Raw genomic sequence first — 12193 nt, 5'->3', positions numbered from 1 at the left:
GATGAGCCCCACATGTTGCAAAGGAGGGGGAAAGAGTGGCTCTGGTACATGGCATCCCCTTATCAGATGTGCTCTCACTTTGCTGGGGCTTCACAGGCATCTTTCAAGGCCGGGATCTCCCACATGCTGCTGGATATTTTCACTCCTCCCCTCTCAGCTGGTCACTGCAGGCCCCAAACCTTCACCATTCCTCTTATTTTCACTAGAATTAGACTCTCTCCCAGTGCACAGCTATGGAAGGAGGAGGCCAGAGACCTTCCTTGGACTGTCCCCATAGCACACATCCAGCACCTCCCTCATTGCCACCAGCTTTGGGATCCCAACCCAAAAATTCATTTAGTTAAAGGGTCCTTCTGGAGACCTTCCCCCCTTGCCTTTTCCATACATGCCATCTCTAGTCACAGCAGCAGCAGCAGCCCTCCTGGTGCAGGGCCACGTTCTCTTGTGGCAGCACATGGAAGGGGGAGGAAGGGGTTGGTTCTCCGTGTTTTCTGCAGCTGATGTCATTAAACACTGAAACACAGCTGAGGGGCATCCTGAGAACAGGACAGGGAACTGCCAAATCACCCCAGATAACATCACACTGCTGGTCATGGAGAGAGGAAGAGCCAGGTATGACCCTGCTCAAACAAAGGCCTTATTCAGAAGACTAAAAAAAAGTAGAAAAGAACCAACACGAAGTAGAGAAAGAATCTCTTGTGCGGCAAAACATCTCTTTCTCCCTGCAAACACTGTCCTCTGTGACTTAAAGTTATTGTGGGAGCCTTTCTTCTTCACTTCTGTGCATGACAGGGGTACACAAGAGTTTTGAAGCAGTCTGAATCTCTCAAGTGGAAAAAGTCTGTCCCCTGAAATGGTCTCCTGATACTCCAAGGGCTGGAGCCCCTCTACTCTGTATCCAGGCTGAGAGAGCTGGGGATGTTCAGCCTGGAGAAGGGAAGGCTCTGGCGAGACCTTAGAGCCCCTTCCAGTGCCTAAAAGGGCTCCAGGAGAGCTGGAGAGGGATTTGGGATAAGGGTATGGAGGGACAGGACAAGGGAGAATGGCTTTAGCTGAAAGAGGGTAGATTTAGATGAGATATTAGGAAAGAATTTTTGACAGTGAGGGTGGGGAGGCCCTGGCACAGGTTGCCCAGAGAAGCTATGGCTTCCCATCCCTGGAAGTGTCCAAGGCCAGGCTGGATGGGGCTTGGAGCATCCTGGGCTAGTGGAAGGTGTCCCTGCCCACAGCAGCGGGGTGGGATGAGACAACCTTTAAGGTCCCTTCCAACCCAAACCATTCTGTGATTCTGTGAAACAGAAAAAGCTCACCTGAAGCACCAATTCAGGAGATGAGGTTTCCAGCCTGGAGAGGAACTTGCTGCCCAGAAAGGGACTTTCCTGCCACGGGAAGCACGCAGCTCTCTGTGCTCTCGAGGTCCCACCGCTGCCTGGACTCGTGCCGGCAGCAGCAGCTCCCCACCGAGACCAGCAGCGACTCACCAGGTCTGGGTCCCTCCCGGTGGTCACACCCCGGCCCCTCACAGCCCCTCTCTTGGCACTGGCACTGACAGGGCTGGCAGAGCAGCGGTGGCAGTGCCAGCCCTGGCATCAAGTGGGGCCGGCAGAGGCGGGGCTGCTTCTCCTCCCCATCGCAGCGCTGACGTTCCGTTCCTATTTTGGCCATTGCTCCACACCCTCCCCGTCAAAGGGGAGCTCTGGACAACTCTCCTCCTGCCCTGGTTTCTATTCGTGGATGCTTTACTTCTCCCTGCTTCAATTTTCCATCATTACGTGGCTGCTTCAATAACATACCTCCCGGGTCATCTGAGTTTCTGAGGGAAGCAAAGGTATTTGCTTGGTGCTATTTGAGCTCCACTCCCATCCTGCAGGGAAACCTCCTCCTGGCACGTGTCCAAACCCCCAACACTTCTGTCCGTGGATGATTTCCTTACAGTTTATAAGGGAACAGGTCACAAACCAAGCAGTATTTTGATACTGCATCTCTATTTTCCACCCTGGCACTCAGGCCTGTTCTATTTTTATTCTGGCTTCAACAAATATAGATGATGGGTGGATTTGGGGAGAGGGAAAGCCAAGCAAACAGCCAGTTTGATGGTATTTAAGTTGCCTTTTTCATTTCTCTAAACTGAGTAATCTCCAACTCTTTTTATTTGTCTTGAAAAAAATCATAATAAGGAGAGAGCAGCAGCAAAAGATAATGATGATGATAATAATAATAATAATAATAAACCACAGACTGTTCAAGTCTCAGTTTGTTCTGCAAAGGTGGAAAATATCATTTAATTGGTAACTACTGTACAGGTACCAGCACCAGGAGGTGCAGTTTCTTACCTACAGATTGATCAATCACAAGTTACCCACTTGTGAGCAGGAAACTTTGAGGCACCTGGAGGAAAGGGATCCATGGTGGGTGCTGGAACTGCCTGGTGCTGATGAGCTGGGCATGTCTGTGCTCACAGGGGTTGTCAGTGACTCGCCAGTGCTGAGGAAGAGATCAGCCTCTTGAAATGGGGACAGATTGCTTTTTGCCCAAAATCTGAAGTGCTGCACACATGGACATCGAGGGTTATGTGCCTGCTGCTCACACTCCCAGGATCTTCCTCCCAGAATTTACGGCTCTCCCCCGTGGGTACCAATGTGATGGTTTTGGAAAGAGCCCAATTCCTTGAGCTTATCGGTTCTGCCAGAGATAAAGTGCAACAGGAAACAGCTCATTTTAATCACAGTCACTGCAGCACTCGCTGAGCTGATAAGCTGAGTGGAGAAGCTGTTGCTACAGTTGTTGTTCAGGATGAACAGAGCAGGGCTTTTGAAATGCTGATTAAGCTTCGAAGGCAGGGAAAGGGGCAGGTTGTTTCTGGATCTCAGGTTTGCTTATTTGGATAAGCCCAGGAGAGGGCTGGACTCAGAAACCAGCCCCTACTGCATGCCCAGGGGGGACCATCGAGCAGCTCGTGCTGCACTGCCTGCTCACCCTGCCTACCCCGAATGTGTCCTGCAACATCCTCTGTCATCAGCCTTCTCCAGTCTTGCAACCTCACTTCTCCACCTATTTCCAAAAGAGACTGCAAGAGGGAGCCCCTCGCTGACTCCCAAAGCAGGGATCTCCCAGCAGATCCTCCCTGGAGGACCCAGGTCCTGGGTAACCAGACAGACCCTCCCCAGATTTCCAGTTACAGGGGCAACATCCCAACCTGCGTTTCACAGGTGTCTCCTGGAAAGACACTGCAATCACCAGCACACAAAGGCAGCCAAGCCCATCCACACCTCACCAGCACTGGACATCATGTTTGCACTCTCCCTGGTCACAGCCATGCCATTGCTTTGCCCACAGAGTGGTCACACAGGAGCCCTGATGCAAGAGGAGCCACAGCCAGAAGCAAGACTTGCCCTTGTGAGGACAGAAAGCGTTCATCTGACTGAGCCACCCTGCTCCAGGCCCTCCCTGTGGCTGGAAACACCAGCTAAACACACAGCATTACACTGGCCCATTGCTGCCCAGAGAGTTTTATGTGGCCAAACCCAAGTCCAGGTTATCCTAGAGATGGGTAAACACCACGGAATATCTGTCATGCTTGCTTTGACTTGGATTTCAATTTTAGGATGTGCTTTCCAACCCCTTAACCTTTGCATGTCTTTCTGTGAGTGCTGCAGTGAAGGTGCCTGTGGAGAGGAGAGGGGATTCTGAAGGCACAGAGAATACTGGAAGAAGGTGAGTTGGGGACTGGGACAGAAAAGCCCCCCATTCCTCATGCAGTCATCTGTCTGCACCAACTCACAGCCAGACAGGCATCAGAACAGACTGCTAATTATGCAACTTTGCACCATTAGCACACCATTACTGCTCTCCAGTGTCTTTTCCCTGCCAGGAAAACTCTGTTCCTCATGCAGGCACAGGGAGCCTTATTAACTTTTAATTGATCATTGATTAGCACCGGTAAGATAAGGGCAGTGGAGCAGAGGCACTGCCAGGAGAGGTGAAGAGCTGCCTGGAGCCCGGGAAAGTTCCACTTGTCCAGCTTCACTCCCGTTAGTCCTGAGCAAAGGTCAGTCCTGAAACAACCAGGGATGCCCTTTTCAGTCACAGGTGCTGGACAGAACCCTTCAGAAATTAGTAAAATTCACAGAAGTTTCCAATCTTTACTTTACAACTGCCTGTAAAAGCAGCTCAAACGTGCACACGGGAAGCAGCTGGATCTACCAGCCCAGAAACCTGCAGCCACAAGAGGGAACCAGGGCAGGGAAGCTGGCAGGAGAAGACATTCTCTGGATTTCTTTTGCTTCTCCCTTTTCTTCTGGAAGTGCTGGATTATTGGTGTGTCTCTTGACAAACCCCTCTGGGTCAGGCAGATCCTGTCCCTGGCACAGGGGAGAATTTGCTGGGTTAGCCCCTCACTGACTCAGGGAGGGAGCCCAGCTCGGGGCTCGCTGCCAGCAGGACCTGAGCTGGCCCCAGGTGCCCCTGCCTTGGCTGAAGGAAATTTGAGCTGCAGGGATGGGAGCAGACAGGCAGCGCAGAGACAGAAAGGAAGGGATGATGCTATGGGGTTGTGACCCAGGAGACATCCCAGGCACATTAATCCCGGTCCTGTAATGGAATACAGGGACTGAGCACTGCTGGGAAGCTGACTCTGCTCTCTGCTACTTCTTGCTACAGCTGAGAGAGCAGATGAGCACCTTTGACAAGCCTCCTGTAAGAGATCTCCTGGAAATAATTCAGGTCTTAAATCAGCCTAATTCAGGTCCCCAAAACCTCAGGTCTTTGTGGGCTTCCACACCTGGTGTCATCCCCCCATCTGCTGGTCTCTTGCTGTGGGACACCCAGGAATGACACCCGTGGAACTACACGTGTGTCTGCCAGGAAACAGAAGTACAAGAGCAAGGTTTGCCCCACAGTTCCAACAACCAACCAGTTCAACACGTGCAGGGGGTCAGCAGTGCTGAGCTGCACGAGCCCATGGACATGCCAACTCATTCCTGTCCTTTGATGCTAATTAATTCTGTATTTCTAATTAACCACCAGATCATGAGTGGCCACTTAAGAACCCCTTCTCTGGATGAGCACTGGCTCATGATGTTCTTCACCTCACGCACTAGAACGTTCCAGCTCTGCCAAGTCCAACTGAGGTGGCTGTGGGATCACCAGCCCTGAGAGAGCAGGGCACCTGAAACTGCCACTTCACCTCAGCTGTGCAGGACTTCAGGGATCAGACTTGAATTCTGATCCCAAACTTCTTGACATGCACATTTTTAGAACAAAGTACTTTCTTACTGCTTCAGATTTAATCATACCTGTTCCTCTTTCCACTTACCTCTATAAAAGAAAAGAACAGAGAGGGGGGGAATGTGTAGTTTAGGGGTGTTTGTGTTGTTGAGAACAAACAAAAGCAGATTATCATTCCAGCTTGGAAAATTTTCCTTATCTGCCTTTTCAAAAGACCTTTTTAGTTAAAATACACTTTTTGTTATTGTTTAATCAGCGTGAAAAAAGACAGCTAATACATGACAAAGTGCTGATTAACAGAAGTTATTCTCATCTGGTTGTTGGCTTGTCTGAGCTCAAATGACTTTTCCTGTGTTGTTTATTTGATCATGACACACTGGCCCTCACACCTACCAACTGAGCCTCTTTCCTTGAATATCCACAGGCGACAGTGGAGAGAGTTTAATGTTTCCAAGTGTCATTTCATATTTCAGAGCACTTTCAGCAGCAACAGCTCCAGCTGCCAGTCTGCATCCCCAAAGAAGCAGAAGGGATTTCCAAGTCAGAAATCCCCCAGTATCAGCATACTCTGTCATTCTGTAATATCCACCTGCTGACCCTGAGCAGGGACCCTTCATCCCAGAGCTCTGCTGTCCCCCCAGGCTGGACCTTGTCCCTGGACCCAGGAGCAAATCAACACAGCAAAGGTCAGGGAGCCTCCAAGAAGGGAAGGGCATGCACAGATCTCACCTTGCACACACAGGCTCTGCTCATTTCTTTTCTCCTCAATCCAGCATGAAGCCAATTTGGAATTTACAACACCAAACCTGCTTTTTCACTCACAGAACAGAAGCAGCTCAATTAACCTCCGGAGGTCTCCGTGTCGTGCCCTCTGGGACCGAGCTCATGACTATAATGGCCTTTATAAGCTTTTTCCTGCTCCCAGAGCAGCTCCTCTGTGAGGGACCTGTGTCCTCCTCGTGGAGATTCCTCCCCTGCTTCCCCCCGCTCAGGAATTACTTGACCCAAACTTGTACTCGAAATAAATCAACATTTAATACTTTACAATTACTTTAAAAGTTCTTCGACCAATATTTTACAGATCAGCACAGACTTTACACAGATTTGGTGAGGCTGCACATATGTACAAAGATGACCTGAAAGAACCCCGCAATTCCTTCGTTTCCAGAAAGCATCACAGGTCAAAACCTTGGCCAGGATTACAAGTCCTTAGAGTCTGTGCTTGTTTTTCCTCTATGGGTTGGAAATTCTCTTCTCCTGTATTCCTGGAGGACCAGCTGAAACCAGAGTGGTTTCTGCCATACCAGTGGCAGGGATATATTTAGCCACAGATATCAAGATCACAACTAGCAATGTTTTGACAGGATAAGGTGCTATTTTAAAGTATTGAACAACAACAACCAGCTGTCAAATTTCAGCCCCACTGGAGAAAACACACACAAACCTGCCCGGGAAATGAAAAGTCAGTGAAGAAAACTTATTCCAAGTGCATGGAAAGAGCCATTAAAATCTGTTTCTGATCTCTTGAGCCTGCTGGATTTAAAATAGTGATGCAGAGAAGTGCACAGCAGTGACCTCAGTGGTCCTGCCTCACCCTGCAGGCAGCCTGTGAGGGAGGAGACAGCCCAGCACGACCTGCCAAGTCTGTGCTGAGAGCAAGGGATGGACACTGCTCCATGCAGGAAGAGATGGGTGCTCCTGGAGTCAGTGCATGGCTGGGGAAGGTGGGTCCTTGCAGGGAGTCCAAGCTGGCTCTGCATCCTGGTGGAGCCAGAGCTGTTCAACATTCATGTTCAATGGATCCTTCACCCCACAGGAGGGTCTTTTCTTGGAGTCCCCAAGGCAACACCGTCCTTGGGATGGTTGATTCAAGTAGAAGGATGGAGCACAGAGGCCTCAGGAGCGTGTTCATGTCTCATATTTGCTCATCTCTGGCCACTGGCACAAGTTACACACAACTGCTGAGGACACCAGAGCCAGCAAGGACCACGATGTCACCCCTGGGGTGTCCCCAAGGGTGTGACCCCCCACCCAAAGTGTCACCAAGCTGTCCCCAGCCGCACAGTGGGAGCAGAAAGCAGGACCAGCATCCAGCAGGGCCAGGACCAGAGTTGATGGCACAGGAGGGATTCCCCAAACACATCCAGGAGATATGGGGGAATCCACACATACCTGACCCATCACACTCTGGCTGAACCCTGCAGCCCCCCAGCAGTATTGGGGGCCCCTTTCAGACATTTCCAGGGAGCACATGTCCTTGGCATCAAGATCCTGAAGCAGGGAGCTGCCTCTTTGTCTCTAGTACAACCCCAAAAACTACCAAGAAACGGCTTGAAAGGCTTTTCCCATCTTATTTTTTTGCTCATTGGGTCAGAATACCTCTAAATACCCCCAAATATTGCACCTTTCTGTACCTACAGCCTTGCAGAGAGAAGGAAGAGGGAAGAATGCCTTTTGCCAGGGAGAGGGATCTCAAATCCTATTGTCCCTTGCAAGTGTCATTAGTGGTTCTGGTGCTGGGTCTTTCTCTATCAAAGGTGCCTCTTCAGGTGAGCTTAAGGCAATCCTAATGGTTTCCCTAGTGCTCCCCTCCCTCCCTGAGTTCAGCATGGTTCCGGATGTATTTCAAGCAGCTATTGAAGATTCAGCCTCTGGGGTGTCTCCAGCAAACTGTGCTGGGGAGCAGGAAGCAAGACCAGAGGCTGAACAGGGAATACTCATGGGTGAATGCTGAGATTCTGCAGAAATTGGAAACTCCTCTCCTGCAGGTCCTGGATGTCCATTAAATACACAGATACACGACATGCTGTCCATGCCCTGGAATGGCCTATGGCACTCAGTTCACTGGAACACACAGCAGTCTACAGCCCATGCTGGGGGCTTGCTGGGCTGCAGCTGGGTTGCTCTGCTTGTCTGCAAGACACCCAACCTTCAGAATTTAAAGGAAACCTTGAGAAAGCCCATCCCCATCCCCAAAGAACTGCCCTGAGCATCCTCGACCTGTTACAGGTGAAATGGCACCAGCTGGGTGATCTGTAACTGCACACACATTGCAGGACACCTACCACCACTCAGCCAAGGACATTCATTGGCCAAAATATCCCCCCATGAGCTCACTTTCCCCACCCCAGATCCCACTGGCCTTGCAATCACTGTCAAACACAGCCACAGCACCTTTTGCTGGCAGGACAATCCCCCCGTCCTTGCCTTGCCCTCTTCACCCAGGTGTTGCCAGTTGGCTGAACCAGGTGGAGATCTCAAGGAAAGCACTTTCTTCCCATTGCTGAGGAATCCTGAGAGATACCAGAGCACACCACCAACGTTCCCATTTCCCAAGGATGGGCCAAGCCCAGACCAGGAGCAGCTCAGCCACCACAATAACACTTCAGCTACAGGACGTCTTGGACGAGCACGGCTGGGTGTCCAAAGGAGGACAGTCAGCTTCCTTTTCCTGAGCCTGGATTGGTGTGGGATGGGACTCTGGTCTGGAAGGACACAGGGGTCTTCAAGGCAGTGCTCCACTGAAGGTGGCAATGGGTAAACACAGGAGAGAGTGGAACTCAGAGGGGTCCTGGGCAGGCAGAGAGCACCCTCTCAGTGCAAAGGGATCACTGTCCCTGGGTTTGTAGCACACAGAGATCTCACACCTACAGGGGAACAAAGAGAAACCAAGATCTAAGTATACTCTAATATTATAGTACAGTATATTCTGATAATTTAGGATATTCTATGTATATCCTGGTATTCCTCAGGTGCAGCAGGAATATTTAAAACCAAACAGGAATCAGTGCAGCCTTTAACAGGACTGGAGTCTGAGTGCTGGGAGTTCAGGTCTTTCAGCTGGCTCGGTCTGGGACCAAGAGCAGAACCATCCATAAAGAGTATTTGCTGAAACTCGTTGGAAAAACAACAACTTTTGCACCCTCCAAGTTTTGGGGAGACGGGAGAAGCTCCTTTACCATTTCATGCACTGAACTCCACTATCCCCTGAGTTTCATGATAAACAACTTTAGGAGAAACACTTCTCTTTGGGGTTATTTAAGACATAAGATCCCCAATATTTTTCTGTTAGAGGCAGCATAACCTTGCAGAGTTCTGCTCAGTCTGAGGGAGAAATTACAATGTCTGTACATCAACTGGTTTGATCTCTTGTACTCATGGAAATATCTTGTCTACACTGAGATTTCAAATTTCACCACCTGGGGAGCCACGCTGGTGCCCTGAGGAGACAACAGAGATGAACAGCCCAGTGAACAATTCCTGCTCTACCCCAGACTCTCCCATGAAGATCATGGATTCCTTCTGGGGCTGCCAAAGGCAGGGAAGGACCCAAATGAGGTTTAGAAGTTGAAGGCTCTGCTCATATACCCAGTGCTCTTCAAACACCTCATTATCTCACATAGCCTCCAGTTTATTGCTGGAAAAGATGTCTCCAGGGTTGAAGAGTTGACTGGGGCCATCATGAAGGTAAACTCCTGCTGAGACATGAGCAGGACCACCCACCCCAGCTGAGCTCAGCTGCCCTGCAGAGCCTGGGGCTGTATCACCCAGCTTGGGCAGCTGGCACAGACCCACCACGGTGCTCAGGACCTCATCCCCCCCACTTCACAGGCAAGCCCTGGACACAGGATGCACCATCCCAGGAGTGCAGTTGGCCCCATTTCAGTTCCTACCTGGTTACACTCTGCAGGATCTTCTGCTCATCCTGGTCCAGGCACACAGCAAAGGAGGACTGGACACCGATAATCTGCACCTTGTCTACTTTTATCTGGGACACACTGATCTGCTGAGAGAACGAGAGCTGGGGTGAGGGAGCTGGTGGGCTCAGTGCACTCCCCTGTGCAGGGAAGGGGAGCTGGGCACCCCTAAGGCAGGTCTGGGGGCCACCAGCAAACAGATCCCCAAGGAGCTGCTCTCTCCAGCTGGGTCAGGCCAACCTCACCTTACCAAGTGTAAAAGCACCATGATTAGAGTTACCTGATTGAAACTTTTTTTGGATTTGGAGTTTTGCCTTTTGACCACCTCTGTCATGGTTAAGTTGAGACACTCTGTCTTTGAGGCTGTAACAAAACAAAACTGCAATCAACTGGGGTTTCTGGACCACTGGTGAGAACCCAAGTGGTCCCTCCACCCCTCAAAGCACCCCAGTGGCTCCAGCAGGACCCCATTGCTGGGGGAAATGCAGTACAGTTCCAGCTTTCCTTCCCTCAGGCTAATCCACATGGAAAGCAAGCAACAGGGACACAGAGAGAAGAGGACATTTAACTGTCTTAGGACCCAAACAGGAGAAAAAACATTGCCCCATCATCATGAGGAAATTTTAACTCTCCCAGCATGTCCACTTGGAGATGCTTCTTCGTGCCTGGAATCACAGTGACATCCTGTGGTCAAACTGCTGAATGTGAAAACCAATGGAGATCATCCAAGGGACCAGAGTTCTCTTGGAAGGAGGGAGATCCATGAAGCTTCTCCTCAGAGAGGAGCTGAGGACGCCCCCTGATGCAAAGCCACAGCACTGGCAGCACAGGTGAAGCTCCTGAACTAGAGCAGGAACAACCAACTCGAAGTATAGAGGAGGTGAGAAACTAATTCCTGCTGGTTTTTCTCCCAGAGTTGTCTGCATGGCTTCATGGATGGGGCAGCAAGAGGAGAGAGAGGAGGGAGGGAGGTTTAGGTGGAGCTCCACGGAGCGTGTAGGGGATGTCTCCTATTTGGCAGATCAGCCATTTGCCTTGACTATTCTGTTCACAAACCCCACATCTGCCAGGAATAAAGCACACAAGGAAAAAGGAACTAAAAATCCCTCAGTTTATTCAGAATTGGATGTGTGAATGCCAAACCAGCAGTTCTTAAGCAAGAACAAGCAGATCACTTCACTCTCGTGACCAGTGAGGGGACTTGAGGAAACGGCTGGAGCTGAGTCAGGGGAGATGTAGGCTGGATCTCAGGAAAAGGTTTTTCACCCAAAGGGTGGTTGAGCACTGGAATCACAGCACCAAGCCTGTCTGAGTTCAAGCAGCATTTGGACAATGCTCTCAGGCACACGGTGTGACACATCCTGTGATTCTATTGCTTCTAAATACACACACGGACTAAAAGTCTTGGTGCTTTTAAAGGGCTCAAAGCTTTATTAATTGGAAACCTGATTAGAAAAAAAGCCTTATGGAGCCAACCCACATGGCAGGCAGCTCTCTCTGAGATGCAGGAAGGGGACCAGGCTGAAGCACCAGCTTAGCAAGAGCTGCTGAAAGCTGGTTGTGAGACATGGCTGCTGTGGATGCAGGACAAGCACCTTGCTCTGGTCCTGCTTCATCTAACAGCAGTTGTACCTCCCTGCTAAACAAGTGTTGCTCTGGAAAGCACTTCCCTCCAGCGATTATCCTGCTGTTTGGATCATCCCAGCCCCATCCCTAATGGACACTCCATTTTCCAGCTGGAAGCTTTAGGACAGTGGGACATGAAATTCCCTTTGTCCCTGATGTGATGCCAAGGACTAGGGAACACCAGGCACCTCCCATGTATCTCCTGTGTTCACACAGCCCTCATTTGCCCCAGCCAGAAGACCCACACTGTCCTGTCACTCCACCAGTCCCTCCCACTGTTCCCTAGGCACAGCCACCCCTACTCACCAAGTTCTTCATACTTCTTGCAGGCTTTGCTAAGGTTGACAGACGTGCAGACCTTCTCAACATCATTCCAGTGACTTCTTCCACTGACAGCTGTCTGCAGGGACCAAGCAGAACCCAGAAGAGAGAATCACAGAATCATTTAGCTTGGAAAAGGCCTTTAAGATCACCGAGTCCAACCCTAAATCTGACACTGCCAAGCCCACCACTAAACCATGTCCTTAAGCACCACATCTACATGTCTCTTAAGTACCCCCAGGGATGGTGAGTCAAACACTGCCTTAAGCAGCCTGTGCCAGGGCTTGACAACCCTTTTGGTGGAGAAATATATCCTAAGATCC

The 12193-nt window shown here is 50.4% G+C and overlaps 1 protein-coding gene across 1 annotated transcript in view; it reads right to left on the bottom strand.

Moving 5' to 3' along the window:
- Positions 1–7555: 7555 nt before the first annotated feature.
- The window catches only part of PIK3R5 (phosphoinositide-3-kinase regulatory subunit 5), a 60970-nt gene continuing 56332 nt past the window's right edge, over positions 7556–12193 (bottom strand). Inside the window, exons 16-19 of the mRNA XM_039390226.1 lie at positions 11856–11949; positions 10204–10286; positions 9900–10009; positions 7556–8873 (exon numbers count right to left, since the gene is read on the bottom strand). Coding sequence (XP_039246160.1) covers positions 8732–8873; positions 9900–10009; positions 10204–10286; positions 11856–11949 — 429 coding nt within the window. The 3' untranslated portion in view covers positions 7556–8731. The remainder of the gene's footprint in view (positions 8874–9899; positions 10010–10203; positions 10287–11855; positions 11950–12193) is intronic.

This window comes from Pipra filicauda, unplaced genomic scaffold (assembly GCF_003945595.2).
Source record: "Pipra filicauda isolate LSUMZ 115617 unplaced genomic scaffold, ASM394559v2 scaffold80_size11013439_pilon, whole genome shotgun sequence".
In the NCBI taxonomy this organism is placed as follows: Eukaryota; Metazoa; Chordata; class Aves; order Passeriformes; family Pipridae; genus Pipra; species Pipra filicauda.
The sequence above is the reverse complement of the archived record's forward strand: the minus strand, read 5'-3'. Positions and strand labels throughout refer to the sequence as shown.